The sequence below is a fragment of the Etheostoma cragini genome, chromosome 7 (genome assembly GCF_013103735.1).
Source record: "Etheostoma cragini isolate CJK2018 chromosome 7, CSU_Ecrag_1.0, whole genome shotgun sequence".
Classification (NCBI taxonomy): Eukaryota; Metazoa; Chordata; class Actinopteri; order Perciformes; family Percidae; genus Etheostoma; species Etheostoma cragini.
Genome location: NC_048413.1, coordinates 16,959,921 through 16,979,773, shown reverse-complemented (window position 1 = coordinate 16,979,773; position 19,853 = coordinate 16,959,921). Strand labels below are relative to the sequence as shown.

General features: G+C 38.2%; 2 protein-coding genes across 3 annotated transcripts; both read right to left on the bottom strand.

Moving 5' to 3' along the window:
* Positions 1–4,090: 4,090 nt before the first annotated feature.
* On the bottom strand, positions 4,091–17,062 carry tmem201 (transmembrane protein 201). 2 transcript variants are annotated; one of them, XM_034877232.1, is made up of 11 exons: positions 16,794–17,062; positions 15,676–15,796; positions 15,348–15,542; positions 15,078–15,257; positions 13,823–14,187; positions 13,517–13,717; positions 9,291–9,502; positions 8,281–8,343; positions 7,891–8,178; positions 7,552–7,680; positions 4,091–6,266 (listed from the first exon to the last, which is right to left on the bottom strand). In XM_034877232.1, exons 1-11 carry the CDS (start codon positions 16,901–16,903, stop codon positions 6,169–6,171), a joined length of 1,962 nt encoding a protein of 653 aa, XP_034733123.1. In that variant the 5' UTR covers positions 16,904–17,062; the 3' UTR covers positions 4,091–6,168. The 2 variants fall into 2 exon arrangements, with proteins under 2 accessions (XP_034733123.1, XP_034733124.1); XM_034877233.1 differs by lacking the exons at positions 4,091–6,266; positions 7,552–7,680; positions 7,891–8,178; positions 8,281–8,343; positions 9,291–9,502 and adding an exon at positions 12,564–12,678.
* A 761-nt stretch (positions 17,063–17,823) lies between these two features.
* On the bottom strand, positions 17,824–19,362 carry foxl2l (forkhead box L2-like). Its single transcript, XM_034877792.1, has one exon. It carries the CDS (start codon positions 19,209–19,211, stop codon positions 18,429–18,431), a length of 783 nt encoding a protein of 260 aa, XP_034733683.1. The 5' UTR covers positions 19,212–19,362; the 3' UTR covers positions 17,824–18,428.
* Positions 19,363–19,853: the final 491 nt, after the last annotated feature.

Here is a 19,853-nt window from a genome sequence, read left to right as displayed (position 1 = left end):
CAAGGGACCGTCCACCAAAACGCGTGTTCGCGCAAAGTGAAAGTAAAACTCCCACCCTCCACCCCTAACATGTTTTGGGTTTGTGTTTCCGAAGCAACTAGTCAGATAATCGATTAGTTTATTGACAGAATATAAATTGACAACTACTTTGATCGTCATTTCAGTAATTGTTTTAAAAAGCAACAATGCCAAATATTTGGCAGTTACAGCTTCTCATGTGTGATAAGATGATTCAACACTTCTTTCTATCTAGGTGGAGCATTTAAATAAATCTATTTTATAGATATATCACAATCATCTAAAATAAGGCTTCATACTTTATAAGCTCATCACATCTTTTGTATGTCAAATATGTATCTGTAAATTATCTAATCGGTGACAAATACATGTAAACGAGTGAAAAAGTACAATATTTCCCTCTGAAATCTGGTGGAAGAGAAGCATCAACTAGAATTCCTCCAATTCTAAGAACAGTATGTACTTTGTTAGATTTCTCCACTGGATTCGGTCATGATAAAACATGCAATTTGATTATGTCACTTTGGGCTCTGGGAAATTAGAATGGGCGTTATTATATAGAGAGAATCTGATCTAATCATCATCTAATCAAAATGTGAAAAATCGGCTGACTGATCAATAATGAAAATATTTGTTTTTTGCAGCACTAATCTCACATTGTCACTTCAATTTCTATTTCCGGACTGTCCATCGTCACTAAATTAAGAAAGCTTTGTTGATTTATTAAACACACTTGCAACCTTTACAGGAGCACACTGTGACCTATAATAGACGTGACGCATCTCCTAGTTTTAAAACATTCTTGTAACTCAGGCGGAGGTTAAGTATATTTCCAGGTACTATGGTGTCACTAAAGAAAGTCCAGCCCTCTGTAATGTTAAACTGTGAAACCTCTCTTTTACGTCCATTTCAGAATATGCAACCCATCATAAAAGAGAGAGAGATTTCAGAAAAGAGAAATAGTTAATTTTTTATTTTTTTTGTAAATGCTTTTTTGTTGCATGCAGGTCTATAAGAGTTAAAAAGTTCCAAAAGGTAAATTCTTCAAATTAAAAAGAAAAAACAATTATGTGAACAATGAACCAAAACAGTTGAGCGAGTAGAAATTTTAAAATGACAAAATGCTTTGGAAGTTCAAGCGTTCAGACGACCTCTAATGTTCACAGTGCCAAAGTGAACTTTACTATCATGCCAGTCTTCATTTATCCGGAGTTTTCAAGAGTTGGATGTCTGTAATCCAAATGAAACTCTTTGACGGGAGACCTGCCTTCCTTTTTAATATTTACATCGAGTAACCACCAGACCAGTGGCAATTTTAGTTTTGCAGCAAATAGTGAGCAAAGACACCAATGTCATGGAAGTGGAACCTAAACCGCAGTCGAACCGTAGAAAGGGGAAATGCAGTGGCAACATCAACAGCATGACATTACTATTTTTTTTTTTTTAACTCTTAGGCATTTGACACACAAAGTACATCATTCTTGGACTTGATATCTATGCCGGAACACATCACAGTAAATAAAAAAAAAACGTATTTGTCAGATTGTTTTGCAGGTGTTAATCCCTCATGTGTGCTCTGAATCTCGGTGGTCTAGCAGCTCTGGTGAAAACAGGAAGTGATTGTACAGAAGAGAAACTTTTGGCTAGAGCTGCAGAGTTTAAACCTGCTTCCCACCCTTCAGTTTTATTTTTTACAATAAAACCTGTCAGTAAACAAGAGGTACAATGTTGTTTTGGACAGAAGGTTCAAACTGTATGCATCAGAGTCAAAGACTTCAGATTGTTTGTGCTGGGGTTTAAATGAAACTGCATCGCCATAATCCTTAACTGTTCAGTGGAGGAAAACAACAAACAAATATTTAAGACAATATATTATATATATTTACCCTAAAATGAGCAAACACATAATAGGTTGGTCATGTGATATTCAGAAGTGTGACCCATTTATTTACCCACAGGTAAGGGGGGGCGGAGGGGTGGTCGGTCTTGACTTCCTGTATAAGCATTGTTCTGGCCCTCACAGCCAGAGAACAATAGTCAAGGCTTTAAATAAAAAAAAAGTGCTTTTTATTCTTTTTTAAATAATATAATTTTTTTAATTATCTCTCTTGGCTGATTGTGCAATATAAGGGTGTTGTCATTTTGAAGGAAATTCTCAAGAAAAAGATTAAATTAATCTCAAAAGACCATCTGAGTTGAAAAGATTAAGTACAAATTTAAATAATACCGGAAGGTTAGATTAACATATAAAAACGCCAAATGCGATGCTAGAAAATGACGTATGCAACATCAACAAAAATCCTAAAGGGGAATGATAACATCGTCATTCTTACACATTGTTTTTGTATGGATTAAACTAATGAGCTGTAAAGCGGAAGTCCCTGAGTTTCACAGGTGCTAGCAGGTGGAGCCAGGGTAGATGTTTTCCCATTTCCGGTCTTTATGCTAAGCTAAGCTATCTGCTGATTTCAGCTCCACATTGAACAGACAGATGTGAGAGATTAGCAAAAAAGCAGATAAGCTTAATTCCCAAAATCTCCAACTATTCCTTTGAGCCATGAATAGCCTTCTTCTGATTGATATAATAGGAAGGGCTTAAAAATAATCCTCGGAATTAAGACACTGGACCTGACTACCAATGATCAAAATCACAGATGACACCATTTTTTGCCTATTTAGTCTCATTGATCTGAAAACAGCGATCCAACTTTTGAAACAATACCAAGGGACTTTAAATTACACGGTTTGGTTTTTGAATAATACGTATATACAGTAGGAGGTTGCTATTGGTAATTGGTAATCATAGTCCAGTATTACGTATACGTACTGTTACAGATGTCACTCTTTTTAGGTCCAAACTTAAAACATATCTGTTCAGTCTGGCTTCTAATACGTAGCAGTGGTGTGACAATTTGTATTCTTTTGTTTCTTTGTAACCTTTTCTGATTTTACTGTTCTCTATGTTTACTCTTTCTGTTGTATGTTTTTACTCATTTTGTTAAGCACTTTGGATACCTACTGGTTGTTGTAAAGTGCTGTATAAATACATTTTGATTGATTGATTGAGTATTGTGCCGTTAATAGATGTTTAAGGTAGATAATCAACACAACCCATTGTGTCAAAGAGAGAAGTAAGACGAGAAAAATAGCATCATCAAGAGTTCCAATTAGACAAGTTGAGACAATTAAAAGTTTAAATGATTTGGGTGTGTTGATCCACTCATAAGCAAGCAATTTAGGAAGGCTGAACATAACAACATTGTAGTCAAAGATTTTAATTAGTCAATTCTAGGTATGTCAGAGGACTTAATAGACAAGTCTTAATGTTTTACTACCTGCAGGTAGTCATTTTTAAAGCATACTATATAATGTATACATTTTCTGTAAATTGTGTCATTAGACCACTTTTATATAGCACCAGAAATTGTATTTTTTAGTAAAAAATAGATAAATAAAAAATACTCAGTTATTTTATAGCAGCCTAATTCAAATATTTATCAGCTCAGTGTTAACACAATAAACTGAACAGTTTTGGAAATTCCATTTGTGATTTGGGGGAGGACATTTGTAGGTACTGAGTGCCTCTCTACACTTTTGTTTTAAACTTGTTATCTAAATCCAAAGCCTTTAATTTGTCATTGGCTGTTTGATCAGCAATGCACTTATAGTTGCCCCTTCATTAACGGAGTCAAATTCAGTCTAATTTCTATGGCATTGTTTTCTTTTTTTTTAAGAAATTTTTTCGGGGTTTTATCCCTTTATTAGTCAGAGAGGACAGCCGAAGACGTGAAAGGGGAGAGAGAGGGGGAGAGACATGCAGCAAAGGGCCGCAGGCCGGATTCGAACCCGGGCCCGCTGCGTCGAGGAGCAAACCTCTGTATATGGGCACCCGCTCTACTCACTGAGATATCTGGGTGCCCTATGGCATTGTTTTCTTGTAAATGTCTTAACTTCCCTCAAGGCTTTGATGTAAGCTTAATGATGCTAACTTTCTGTTTACCAAGCCAGGCTTCGCACATTATCTAGTAGTTATGTACCTGGATAAGGAGATAGTTAATACTTAAACTCACACTTAATGGAGAAACACAACTTTATTAAAAAAGCATGAGTCCAGACCAAATCAGCCAGTGTTCCTTACATTCACACAGACCACACCAAACATTTGCATTGCTAAACAGTGGAATAACAACCCTTCAAACAAATAGCGATAGAACATGAATTCATACTTCTTGTCAGCCTGAAAAGGATAAACCTTGATTTGACATAATGGTGTGCACAACATACTTCGTTCCATTTTAAATAAAAACTCAAAAACATTCATTTGATCTTCAACTGAAAGGTTAATTGTCTCAAGATGGTTGAAAGAAGTTTTACATTTTAACATGTACATGATCCTTTAATGAATGAGCCTTCATTAGAGAAAATAAACATACACCAGGTTACACATCAAGTACAAATGCACACGTCTGTATACAGTATGTTGCAAGGTTACATTACCTCTAAAAAACTATTATTCATTATAAGGTTGTCGAATGATAGTTGTCTAAACCATTAATCAACTTCCAGTTATTTAGATGTCTATCAGTAGCAGGTTTTAGTTTTTCTCAGAAAGTGGACGTATTACATTAGTTTCATTAATTATTACTTTGGCTCAAGGTAAGAACTTCAAATAAACTGCACTTTCAACTTAGCATTAGTTGTCTGAGGCAAACCACATAACCTGATATTTCCTCAAATAGGACAAAATGATTCCTCTCAAAAATCAAGTGTGATGTCTTTCAACATTTCAATACTTCGAAACTTGAAAATTTGAAAGAAACTATTGTGAATATTAACACCCCAAAGCCTAACAGTGAAATAAGCTAGCTAACCTGTTTATACACATCTTACACATGTCCAATATGTACAACGTTCCGTAACTCGTGTTCAACATACACACTCACAATAATCAAACATCTGTGCTCCTCAGCTCTAACACACCCATTTCAAATCACAAATTCAATATACAACCAAACACAAAAAGTAGACATACACTTCTGATAAAAACAAGTGCAAATTTATTCCAAATTAATGTGTAGATGTTTGAGCACACGTTTTAAGAAAGGTTCTGTATAAATTAGTTCACAGCTCAATTAGGAGTAAAATCTGAATCTGCCATTTTTATGCAAATACAGTATGTCAATGTGAACATGATTTCTTTTTATAGATTGGAAATAAAAACTTTTTTTTTAATATACGTATATATTGCACTTGACCTTAGGAGTTTTGCCCCCTTACACACTAGCCTGTGAACAGGATATCCATAAAAGATAATGGAAAAGGAAATGGTTAAGTGAAAGAACTATTTCTGTAGTGACTGATTGAGACATGTGTCACTTTGGTATGAGATATTAATGACCATAACATCAAAAAATGTTGACTGTAAACGGTTTAACAAAATCAGATAGAGTTTGACACGCCACTCTTTCCCAGCTGAATATACATAGAGAGACAATGGCAACACCAGTGCTTGGAAATTATAACACTATTAAGTGAAAATTTGTAAAAACAAATTCTAAATGCAAACTAACTATACGCCACAAACGTATCATGCTGCTTAATGTTTAAGATTACATTTATGGTTATTGTAGAGAACCACAAATGTTATTCAGTATGGAGATGTAATGCAGCCATCACAATCAGTCTAAGTAGGTAAGAGATGGCCCTCTGTGTCCAAGCAGCATCAACTGAACAGTACATGTTTATTGCACATTTCACACCATCAGTGCAAGAATTGAGCCTTTTAAATCTATTACATACGTACCTGTGTTCATGTAAAAGGAGCAGTGACAAACTAAAGGACAACACCCAACAAGACCAGATTAAAAAGAAAAGAAAACGTACGTCAATCTCAAATTCAAAGGGGTAATATTTAATTTCACCAGTTTTTTTTTTTTTAACTCCGATGAAATGGGAGGTATACTGTTGAAAATCTGACATCTGTATTTTCACCATAAGCATCAGCAAACAATAAATAGCTGCCAGAAATGTGATGTTTTCTGGCATTGCTGAATAACCTCCAGGTCTACAGACACGACAGGGTTGTCAAAGGCCAGAGGCCGACTCACTCTGTGCAGGTCACAAGAGAACAGCAGCAGACCCATCAACAGTTCATCTCCAGTTGTGGTACATGTAGAGGCAGGCGAAGCACAGGTTGGATGTCAGGCTCACTAACAAAAGCCCTGGCCAGATGAGACGCTTAACGAAACCTGGAGCGTAAGCAAAATAAGTTCATGAGAATCATCATTTATTATGCATCATCAATGTGGCGAGGTTTTCCAGGTTTGGGTAAATGTTTTACAGTCAGTCAATACATTTTCTTTTAGAACTGATACAGGTCTCAAATTTAGGTAGAGTACACGTGGATGGCTCAATGACAATGTCATTTGAGACCAGTGGCAGCCCCCACAAACATAGACATAATACATTTAAAACGTTTATTTAATCTGAAATGGGGGTGCTTTGAACACACAGTTTATTTTAATCCCACGAGTTTACATACACGTCGCTGCTGATTGGGTAACATCTGTGACACAACACTGACCAACAAACGAGAAAAACATTCCTCAGGGCTAGGTTGCAAACAGTTCAGACGAAATGTCATTCAACTCGGCGCACACCATTTTAAGATTGGATGCGCCCGTTGTTCTGTTACAGTTATACTCATGTCATGCAACTTTGGTCAGGAAGTTGATGTAACTCTGCTACGAGACTCTGTATAATCTGCATCCATCTTCCCGTTTGTTGTTGGCAGCATCGTCAGTACGTATATTTTATGTTTACATGCTTTATTGTATTCTTACTAACTGTAAGGGTTACAGTTTTACTTTGCATATACAACAGATGGACTCAAATCATAGTGTAGAAACATCTCAAAGATGATCAAGAGAAACGGGAAGCACCTGAGCTAAAGTTTAAGTTGCATATTAGTGGTGGTTTTCTTTTACAAATTTGGAACAAAATCTAAAATCCTGTTTTTGCTTTAACATTTTGAGGTATCGGGTACAGATGGATGGGAGGAAAAAATTATATAAACTGCAACACCAGCATTAAAGGTCTGAATGTTTTCTGAATGTACTGTATGCCTTTAACCTCTGCAGCAGCGCTACGTGCTTGTATTTCATTGTGGTTTCTCACCCTCTGGGCCCACGACATACCTGAAGTCTTCTGATTCTGGTCTATCCTTACAGTTACATGCATTTGCTCATTTCTCACCCTTTACTTAGTACAGTAGTACCACATACTGGTTACAGTTACATTATCTCTCCTTTCTGTAGAATCTGTAGAGCGTTTCCCTTAACTGGCAGTATGACCGGATCAAGGGGAAGGCTAAAGTACTTCAGGAAAAATGATTCCCACTGTGACCCTTCCATATTTTTTACTCCACGTCGCTTAAATTGAAATTGCTTTAAGAGGGCATCTCTTTGCAATGACATGCAATGTCCGACAGATAGTGGACCCATCTCCCTGCCATCTTTCAATTAGACTGCTTACCTTTTGGAGGAGGGGTGCTCTCAGGTCCCTGTGTAGTAGTGCCAACCAGGCATGTGGAGGACCCTGAGGAGCTGCCTCGCTTCTCTTCCTCTTCAATTACACTGCCATCCCTTAACAAAGAACTCAAATCTGCAAAGCAATGGAACCAAGTAAATCGTGAATTCTTAATCATGAAGTTGATAAGGTACATGAAATCTTTGCTCTGTAAAGCAACTATATGGGAATGTTTGCCATCTGGTGGTAATATCATGAATGACACTGAGGTAGACAACAATTCAGGTTGCTAAAACTCAACACAATGTACATTTGTCTTAACATTTTAAGCTAAGCTGTACTTACCATGTTGGCTTTGAAAGGGTGATATGTCAGGTGAACAGCATCCACTGTAAATGGAAGAGGCCGACTTTACATGAAAATGTGAAGAAGACACAGATGGGGACATGAGTGTGGGGTCTGGCTCCGTTGAGAAAAGCCGGAGTTTCCGGCCGCTGATGTTGAGACGAGCAGGGCTGATGAGGGGGCGCCGTCCGGCAGAACCTGAACTGGATGTAACTGACCCAGCTACTGAAGGAGTTGGAGAGGGTCCTGGGGATGATGGGCGGCTCCCAGTCATCAAGGAAAAGTAGTCTGTGCCGAAAAAGCTAAATGTCAAACAGGTGCTCTGAAAGGGTTAGGACTTGTTTAAAATAGAGTGAGTGTATACCCCAAAATCACCTGGAGTTTTAATACCTGAGGGCGGGGAGTCTTTGTATTGTGAGGCTCGTCTGCTTCCACTAAACAGGTAACCAGAATCTGAAAACACACAATATACAATCTCCCCATTAACCACAACCATGACCCAGGGATTATTAATAATTAATAGTAATTCTGCACCAAGGCTGAATTCTGGGAGACTTCAGATATGGTATTAGGGGACCACTAAGGCCTATATAGGAGCATCCAAAGAGCACCTTGTCATGGATACTTTAAACCTGCAGAAACACGACTCATTGACTAATCTGGCAAAGACTTTCTCAATTGATCGCTTAAGCTGTTAAAAAAACAAAACAAAAAAAATTCTAAATAAAGCTGAATTTAGGACAGCATTAAATATAGTAGGAGTAGCATCAAAACACACATGATTAATGTCAAATGCATATTCCTATGAGATTTTATCATACAATACATAAAATGGAACTAAAGCGATAAATTGACTAGGGTTGAGATATTAGCTTATTGCATATATATCTGTATCTGTGTGCATCCTGGCCAATAAGTGAAGAAATCCGTAGTAAAAAGACCGTACTAATAATACAGTTTGACCTCCATACGGCGCTGACAAGTTTTACTGAAACTGTAGAATACCGTTTGTTTTGTGCATTTAACCATCTTTGCTAAGAAACGCCAATCCTTCAGACATATCTACATTAACTTAAGTAAAGCTACTAAATCTTATCAATTATAAATCTTGTCTGTATACAAGGCTGTACATTGCAAGAAGGAACTTAGGAGCAAACGTGTCTGAGCAGCTATGGGAAGCCATGCGTCAACAACTGTAGGGAGAAGTGAGCTCCGTTGAAGGTAGTGGCCAGCTACTTGAAAAGTGATTTGCACTCGTGTGTGAAATATCTTCAGTGATCATTTTTGTAGGTACGAGACCACAAAAAAATGACAAGGCAGTAATCTAATCACATTCATCGTGTTCATATTATGCCAAGAGGCATAATCCTCAGATGATTAATTAATAATTTTAATGTTACCGGTCCTGGTGAGCGAAGGGATGGTGCCAAGACAGAGGGCTCTGCTGAGGCGCCCAGGCAGGGAGGAGGGGGAAGCCTTGCGTTCGCAAGGACTCTGCTGATGGCGGTTGATAAGCTTGGCGATGTTGGGTGGCGGGACGGGGACGAAGGAGTCTGCCAGATTGGGAGGCTGGCTGCTAAAGGGGGGCACTGCAGCGCTGCCTGCAAGGTATCTGCAACACAAGAGCAATGCACTGGTCTACTACCTGAAATCCAAAAGTATAAGCAAAATGTCAAAAGGTTGTAATACTACAGCTAAAGTAAACAGCATTACAAATGGACATAGAATTTTGAATTTTTGATTTCATGTGTAAAGAGAAAATGGGATTTAGTCTTTCCACTCCAATGTCAATATACCACATTGGTGACAGTAAAACATCAACTCTGAATATGTTCAAGTGCAAGGAGAGTCTGGAATCAAATCGGTGCAGAAACGCTGTATCATAAAGCTCTGATATCCATTTAATGTTAGCACGTTATTAATGGCAGCTGTCACTGAAATGCTGCAGCTGTCGGACAACATGCAGCAACAGAAAGCTCCTACGGAACCAAAGCTCCAGAAGAAATGATGCCCCTCAACTCCACCCACGTTTTTTGTGAAAATAGTTTTCCCTTTAGTGGCAATTAAGCTTTGCCTTTCTAGAAAGAACAATAAAAAATATATAGAATCACAGTTGTCCTGGTCAACATTGAGGTGATATTTTCCATTGACTCCAATGCTGAGAAACAAAACTACTTCCTTTAAAAACTGGGGAGAAACATACACAAGTGAACAAGACAGTATGCTTGTGTTGAAAACAAACAGAAGACGTATCCTTTCAGCAGTTGTTTATTACATTCCATTTACAGCAAGGATTCCTACCAAGTCTTCAAATTGGAGCCTGGCATTAATGGAAAGACACCCACCTTCAGCATCTGAGCACTCAAAATGCAGTGCGTCTCATTGGGTACAGTATGCATGCTGTATGGAACCTTATCAGCATGGACAGAGTTCCATTTGAGGCTACTAAACAAGATATAAAACATATACTAATGGATCAGATTGAGATCTAGTTAATTAGCTTACTTAGGCTATAGTTTGGAATTGCAAATAATTGATTTATTGTGCATAAAATATAAAAATATTTGGCATAATAACCTCACCACAAACTCAAGTCTTTTAGTGTTCACTCAACATACTTGCACACATTGCTAAAACATTTATAAATGACATCTTGTAAGCTACATACTGGATATCCATAACAGAGCAGTAAAAACATGGTAAAAAGAATAAAAAGGTAGTTCTACAGCCATCACTGTTAAGTACCACTAAATGTTTGTAGTATCGATATAATGCTACATTTGTCAGCTTATGATTAACAAAAGTTTGAATGTAGTGCTTCCAGAGATAAATGCTTGACACAAATGACAGTTTACAGTCACAACAGGTAGCTACAGGAATTCTCTAAAAAAAACACAGAATTTGATTAGAATCAGATAATATTACTCACTAGATATTATGCATACATCATGGCATAACCATGCAACCTGGGAATTCATAGTGAACACAAACTTTCTAGCACGGCATTTAAAAAACTTTGGCAAAGATAATACATTTTAGATGTACCTTATGCAAACAAAAAATGTACAATATAAAATATTTTTCTTACTTTGAGAATGCACACAGCGAGCAGCAGACCTCTGTAAGCTAAAATGCAAGGCCATCCAACTTAAAACATGTCACACTGCGCTTCTGCAGTACACCACACGTTATCCACTGGATGTTTTCAGTTATATGGACTTCATCAGGGTGGATGAAGGCAAAAAAATTATGTTTTTATGTAATCCATGTTTAACAAGGTAAGACCCAGTAAAATCAATTCTCTCTTTTACAAGGGTTATTTTTGTCAAGTATTTACGATGCAGTTTGTCACATGGTGCAGTTTATGAAAGTTAGAAAAGTAGGTGATAACACTTACTGATATATGCTATGGTATGATAAATTAATAGCTATCACTATTAAAACACCATCATGAATCAGTGTAATTTATCATGCTAGTGCACTACAAAGCATTGAAATATTTGCATTATATTTTTCAGAGAGAAAAGTCAATTCATGAAACATGGAAACTACTATGTTTGAGTTGTAGAGATTTTAACCTACAAACAACATATTTAAAGTCTTACATTTGGCAGTACTTTTGTTGCAAAAATAAAAATAAAAATAAATAAAATCACAAAGCTTTGAGACTACTACACCAAAGGCGCTGGTTTGAGAACATAACGCCAACTAAAGGACAACACGACATGCAATTTAAACCAGCTTAATACAATCAATAAACACTTTATACAGCTATTAGTTTGTAACACATGTTCATATTACTGTGGAGTAATTATCTCTTCACTACAATACATTCAATCAAAGTAGAACAAAACCGGTTAATGGAAATAATTTGGTGAGAGGTGGACCGCAACTAGTAAGTCCAGTGTTTATAATACAATAACGTGCAAAGATTACTTGTAATGCTGCTGCGTTTGCAGTGCTTTATCTTAAATGAGCGCAACATGTTAAACTACACTGAGTCTTATTACTTTGATTTACCCACTCAGCAGAGCACTTGCTTGCTGCTTGGAGTTTACATTACATTTCCCACTAAATATAATATTCAGTCGCAGAGTTGAGCCCTTAATAATGTTTGCATGCCAAGACAAGTACCGGCCAGGTGGGTGCTATTTGTAAGCATCCGCTTTCAAAAACATAATTAAAATACAGTATACAAAGCAGAAAGGGGATCATTGGTTCACAGTGAAGGTCATGCTTAATTTCAAGGAAAAGGGAAAAAAAATGAAGCATACCCCAAATAATACAAGGCAAGTATATAAGATCACAGCAATGGGACGGAGAAGAGCAGTCAGTAGCAAATAGCAAGACCTATTAAATTAACAATTTGGGGGAAAACATTGATAAACTATTAAGCAGTTATATTTTTAAATGCAATAAGCACATGGACCTTGCGCTACTATGATTTAACATTTCCATTGTAAAGAAACAGGGTACAGTTAAAACTATTGATCAAGATTCACAGAATTTGTATGCAGTTGTTTTGGGATAAAAATGCAACGGCAGATATCAGATATCACACATGGAAGTCATTCAGTCAGGACTGTCTTTTAGAACTGATCAGTTGCTTCAGAACTGATGTTGGGTTCTTACGAGATTCCTACAGACACCAGTTGTAAATAAATATTAAGGTTAAAACACTTTTTGTTCAGAATTTGTAGATGATGTGGCGCAATACAGGAGGGATGTAACTATTCAAAAACTCTTTGAATCTTGAGGTTGGCCTACAGTGTCTTCACATGCAATGAGCTGTAGTTAGTGATTTCCAACCCAAAGCTACAGTGCGTTAATAAATAAATGAGTACATTCTAAATGCTTGTTAACTTTATAGCATAGTGTAGAATACATAGTTTAGTACTAGTTAGGTACTTGAATGTTACAATACAGCTTAAAAAACAGTCAGTCCACCACATGTTATAGGTATTAAAGAATTAGCAATAAAAAAGCCACAGAGTAATTTTCCACAAAACATTGTGAAAAGTCTTCTGAAGAGCATATAACTAATATATCTTATTAGTGTTGGGTTCTTAATATAGTAATTATTGATTAATGTTTGATTACATGATTGCTGGAAGTCTCCCTAGTCAGTTTCTCGTTGAAAAATCTATCATTGAGTCAAAGACAATTATGTTACCAACCAGATGGATTAAGATTTGTGAGCTGTTCACATCACATCTTTTATGTGTAACAATACCCTTTACTACTTAAAGATTAAAAACAGTCTGTTTACACACAGACAACTGTAGACCATGTGTGCTTGAAGGTGAGGTTTTGCAGCAAGTAGCACTGGTGTTTTGTTCCAATCATGGGGCACACACACAATCTTATACTTAAAGTTTGCCATTCACATGTCATTACCTCACAATCATTCGCACACAGCAGTAAAAGATGGGGTTACGAGTAAAAAAAAAAAAGAAAAGAAAAGAAAAAAGACAGTGAATTAAAAACAGCTTGCCCACTGTTCTGTTCCGGAACACCTATAGATTTTGTACTGGTTCTAGTGAACACAAGCCTCTCATGGAAAGAGGACTCTTTACAAATTCCCATGTTTCAAACACAATTTGAACGTTACTGCTCAGATTCTGACCTTCGATATCTGGCTCTTCTTGGACCCAGGGGTTTGCGAGTTGCCACAGCAGCAGCAAGGCTGACTAGGCAACAGAGGGAGACAGTACTGAGCTTGGCAGTGTCCATCCAGCCAGAGGAATCAGTCATGTAGCTCTCAGCCAGGTGAAGGCACAGGATGATGAACCACAGGACAGAGGCCACAGCATCAATTCTCCTCAACCTGAAAACGCAGTAAAACAAAAGCTTGCAGAGTTTGTTTTTGCTTAAATCAAATTTGTCTGCAATGACCTTTGCAAAGGCAAACAAAGAGGCGGTGACTGCCTACCTCACAGGTCCTGCTAAGAAGATACTAGTGAGATATGTCAACAGGCCAATGGAAACTACAGCCAGCTGGTTTTCCTTTCCATGCTGCCACACCAGCCTGGCATTTTCTATGGCCTTGTCTGGGATCAGCTCCAGCAGACCCTGCCATTCAGGTACGCCTCCACTGCTTTCGTTGTTGGGGGTGGATTCATTGTGGGGTTTAGGTTTTGGAGGAATGACCCCACCACTTAATGTGTGCGGGTCACTAAGCGAAGTTGGCTGGTATGGCAAGTCACACAAAGATGTAGCAACTAGGAAAGCACATATCAGGAAGGCGAGGGCCCGTAAAAGTATGACCCCCGTAGGAGAAGATGCAAAATAGGAGCTCTGCAGGAGAGAGAAGATGTTTTTAATGTAAATACTGAACACAAATGAAAATCAATAAGCTATGCAAAGACTAATGTTGACATATTCCAAGAAGAGACAGGCAACAATACACGTGGAAGTAGGGTTGAGCAACATATCGATGTATTGATATCGCGATATGAGACTAGATGTTGTCTTAGATTTTGGATCAATCTTAACAGGGCAAGGGTTGTCTTTACCTGGTTTTATAGGCTGCATTACAGTAAAGTGATGTAATTTTCTGCACTTACCAGACTGTTCTAGCTGTCCTATTATTTACCTTTACCCACTAAGTCATTCAATAATTTCGGGAGACTATTAATCAAAAATCTCATTGAGTAAAAAAACATTTTGTTAAAGCACCAATAGTCAACCATTCAATATTGTCGCAATATTGACATTGAGGTATTTGGTCACCAATACGACTAGTTAAGTTTAAGTCTACTGCATTCAATTAGAGCGAGAGCGTAACATGTAGATTTTTCCTTTGTAGCATATGCTACAGTCATTTTTTTAAAGAATTAAACATGACTTTTCATTGTTTAACAGAACACAAACTATGAAATTCACTGTGGCCTATTTAAACAATTCAAATTGTGCAGAGGGAACTATATTGATGGGTCATTTTAAACGAGACAATTAGAATTTTCGGTCTTTAACATAATTTTTCAGCCAATATCTGGTAATTCGTAGACAAGGGAAGCTCAGATCTAGGGTATAATGATAATTTGAATTAGTCTCTGGCTGAAATGTAAACAATTTGCACACCACCGCATGTTGTTACTAATCAAGCCTTACTGCGTTTCATGTCAATTAATGAATTCACACACTTTGTCAGGCGTGTGCAGTTTTGGACTTTGGATTGCACTGACCTTTACAAAGCCATTGTCTGATTCTCCGCTGCGCCGAAGCTGTTGGTTAAGGAGCACTGTTCGAAGTTGACGGTTTTGATATTTTATGTAGTACTCCACTGCTGTCTGACACGGCCTACATAACTTATAGGTCTGCTCCAGGTGGTGCTTGTAGGCTTCAATTTCCTCATCGTAGTTCTCCTACAAATAAAAAAAATGATGAAAGCAGAATTTATTAGTCATGATAACAATTAAGACAATGTTGCAGTGAATAGAAAATAAAGTACATACATCATCCCTTGGGATAAATGAGGCCAACTGCTTGATCTTTATAGTCTGGTTGTTATTGCACTTCCTGCATAGCAGCATCTGACAGTTGACCCACTGCAGTGTCTTGGGTGTCTCAGATGAGGGAAGGCTACCAGATACTCCATGGTTCAGATTCTCCATGTACTGAGCTGGGATGGGTTTGTTGTAATCCCCATTCTGAAACACAGATCAACAAAAAGAATAGTATAAAAACACATCTTACAGCACTGGGAAAATAAAAATAAAAACTAATACTGCAATTTAATGAAGTGTTTAGAACATAATTCAGAAGTCATGTACTTTCATTTACCTCCTGGAAGCCATTATACTGGTCACAGTTGGGACAATCCCAGCAGTTCCTGTTCCCATAGGGCACCACTGTGTTCCAATCACAGAACCAGCAGTTCACATTTGCATGGGTTGGCTTCTTCCTGTAAATAAGGTGAAGGTCTTACATGAGGTAACATGATACTGTTAATCAGAATCATCTTTATTGCCAAATTATGTTTCCACTCAGAAGAAAGCCTTTGTTTTAGGTGCATACATTAAAATATTAAAAGGGAATAAATAACATGGGAATTTACTGCTAGGAGTCAAGTACATAAACAGAATAGATAAGTGACCATTCAAAGTATGTAAAAAGAAACTACGACAAAATAACATACGTATATAAAAAGGGAAAGGGAAAGAATATTTACGGTTTAGCGCAGCGTGTGCAACAATATTGATCAGGGGATGGGCAATGGTTTCCAGTATGTAACGTTATAATATTTGCAACGGCCAGGGGTTACAATCTAGTACTGAAACATGCTTATGTATTTCTGATGTACAAATGTTTCCCCACAGTGGGATCCAGAGGCTCCCCCAAGCATCACTATTATGTCAATGAGGGCCTACTTATCTTACATACACAATAAGTGGAGTACAAGGTTGAAGATCATGTCGAGGTCCTTGTAGCTAAATTTTGGAATACTCTGAAGTTATTTAAGTAATGCATAGACTCAAAAATATCACGTTTAATCATCGCGTATACAAGTCTGCACATAGATTTATAAGCCCCAAAACCGGAAAGTGTGTGCATTCAAGTAGTGCAAACCACTAACGTTACTTATCTGAACGTTCCTGTCGCAAAACAATATGGCTTTAGATTAGCTAGTTAGCAGCACCACGGTCGCGCTTTGGAGGAGGGTCTGGCAAAGCGAGACTAGCACCACGGCTAGCAAAGTTAGCGCTCGGCTAGTATTGCTAGATACATAGACGACTTTTGGGAAAACATATTTAGACAATTGAGGATTATTTATTGAATGTCACAGTTTTAAAACACAAATGCAAATGTTAAACACCGTTAGCTCACTTGTACTAACGTTGACGTGAATCTGGCTAGCTAAAAACATGCGTTGCGTTGCAAAGCGTTGAAGTTAACGTTACCTGGTGGCAATTTTATATATCAGCGCTCCACCGGCGACAAACGCCGTAGCTCCGACTCCACTGTACATTAATTCAGGATATTCCAACAAAAGCTGGTTAAACGCCTCCATTCCCACTGATATTAGCAGTATGTACTATAGCTAAGTTAACAAAACATAAGGAATGCGGGGCACTATCATTAATTGTAACGCAAAACACTGCGCGAGAGCGCACGCGGCAAGCGATGCCCCTTTTGTTCACGCCCATGTAACGGAAACGGAACTTGCGTAAATGGCTGGACGCGTTCCAATATATTTTATCTATTCCTTCTTGTCGATTGTACCATACATTAAAATCCCCCATGATTGAACCATATTGTATATTGTACGGTTGTCTCCATATTTTTTGTGTTTTAGGTGGCAGTACTTATTAAGATCAAAATCAATCAGACTTTTATTTAATTCTAAACACCGCGTAGTAAAGTAGACTGGGATCATGAGAGTGTTGGAATGCGTGAAGGGCTTTTGGTTTCCCTCGCTCACGGTTAATGGATACTGTGCTTAACACTTCTTTTAAAATTACAAAATGAATAATAGGCCTACATATCCACCTGTTATATTATAGGCATCAGATTATAGCCGATACATTTAGTAGGCTAGGCTATTTTGAAATAAGCCATTTGGATTATAAGTAGCCTACATGTATTTTGGTTCTTTAAGTAGGCCTAGGCCGAAAGTTTGATGCTTAAACTTTTGTAGTTTGACTTAAGTAGAATTTTGAATGCACGACTTTTAACAGAGCAATAGAAGTAGTAGCCTAGTAATAGCCTAATTATTCTTCCACCACCAGTCATTTTAACAAAGCTTATGCCTATCTTGAGAGATAAACTATGTGACCGTTCAGTTACTGTAATAGAAAATCCTACTGAAGCCTAATAGGCCTAAATCTAAAACTGTAAAAGTTATGCTCTAGCTATAGCAATATTAGGCCTACTAGTTTTTACAGTGAATGAATAGCCATAACGTGAGGATTAAGTCAATCAACGAGAGTATTTGATGCAAAAATAACATTTTATTTTAACAAACATGATGTTTACATCACGTAAACATTCACAATCGAATAAGAAAACTGATCAGTGCTTCGGTGTCATCAACTGTTGCATAGGTGCTCGGAGAATTGGATAAAACCAGAGAAAATAAATAAATAACATAGTTACAAATGTAGGCTACTATTCAAAATAATAATAAAAAATATTGAAATAATAAAAATGTAATAATAAAACACGTAATTAATTATTTGATTGCAAAATAATTCTTCAACAAAAGAGGCATACACTAAACCTCAGACTTAAATCAACTGTCTTCTTGCAATTCACACTTGATCGGACACTTCTGAAGTAAAATGAGTAGGCTATTTCTTAACTACATCCGTGTGAGTAGGCTACTGACTGTAATTTCTTGGCCTATCAATAAACTTAACCAACCGCTTATTTAAAAGTTAATAAACAGATTATAGGCCTGCACCTTATTAAGCTAAACTATTAACTTTACCTGACAAACAAATGACAGCCCAACTGAAATGCGTTAAACAGATGAACATTGAGAAAGTGAACTGCTGTAATGGACTGTCTGTCAAGGACTAGAATAACTCCAAACCCTACTGGTCCAATGAATAAGCAAGCGGCGCCTCCGCTTGCCAGGCGGTGAGCTGCTGGTAGTTGCATGCTACCGAAACGCTGCCTCCGCCGGGACTCGTTGGCTGGGTCATACCGCCGTATGGACACCCGTTGAGTGGCACAAGCACAGCCGGATGGTGGTAGGCGCCGTAAGGAGAGTGATGGAAGTGGGGCGAGCAGAATGAACTCACGGGACCGCTTGGGGACACGCTGCGGGTGTGCCCGGTGTTGACATGGGGTGTTGGGTATCCGTTCGGCTGGGACACACTCCAGGAACTGCTCACATAAGGCTGCAGGTAGAGCGGCTCGGGATAGTCCACGGAGCTCCCGGTCAGGTAAGGCACTCTCTGAGGCGTGTAGGGTCTTCTCACCCTCCTCCGCCGCCGGTAGTTCCCCTTGTCAAACATGTCCTCAAATGCGGGATCCAGCATCCAATAGTTGCCTTTCCTGTCCACTCCGTTTTCCCTGGGAATCTTGACGAAACACTCATTGAGAGACAAATTGTGTCTTATGCTATTTTGCCACCCTTTTTTATTCTTCTCATAGTAGGAGAACTTGGAGATGATGTATTCGTATATTCCGCTGAGCGTTTGTCTCTTGTCGTGGCTGTCCTTGATGGCCATGGCAATGAGAGCCACGTATGAATACGGCGGCTTCTGCTGACCGGTCTCCTCCGCACCTTTGGGCTCAGAGGGGTAAGAGTTGGAGCTGATGTCCAAGAGCTGCACTCCCTGGTCGGCGGGGGATTCCTTCTCTGCATCCATGCTCAGGTATCCGCTTGTGCGTCATGCAGGAGCAAAGAGCTGCAATCTGCCAAAGCAGCGCTATTTGATTGTGTCCGCAGGTGCACACACCCCTCCCACAGAGCGCATGCAGTTATCGCCTTCTTTCATCTCGCCGGGTTTCTCACGATGTTGATGCTACTGTAAGGGACTGGCGTACAGTCTGTTTAGGTTGAAACAGGGGTCACAGGACGTGTGTTTTAACATCAGGGCCGCCGACACCTTGGGAACACCGGGTCAGTTGGGTCAAAGGAGGGGCCAAAAGGGATCATTTAAAGGTTACAACTTTACAGGCTATAGGCTATATTTGTGAGTCTAATAAAAGCTTGTTTTTCATGTTCTTCATTTTACCTTGACATGTTGGTCGAAAACAATTTTACTTTCCCTTCCTATTATGCAAACCTGTGTCTGTCAATGACAGACACACTTTTATAAACTTTTGATCTTATAGTAGACTTTCATACTATGATATTACAAGTTTATAGACTTTCATACTATGAGATTACAAGTTTGACAGACCCTCCCCTCTGTGACACTGAAACAATGCTAAGTATTGGCAGTTATTTAGAATCAAAGACTAGAACTGACTATTCATTTTTTTTAAATGTACAAAACAAGGCTTGA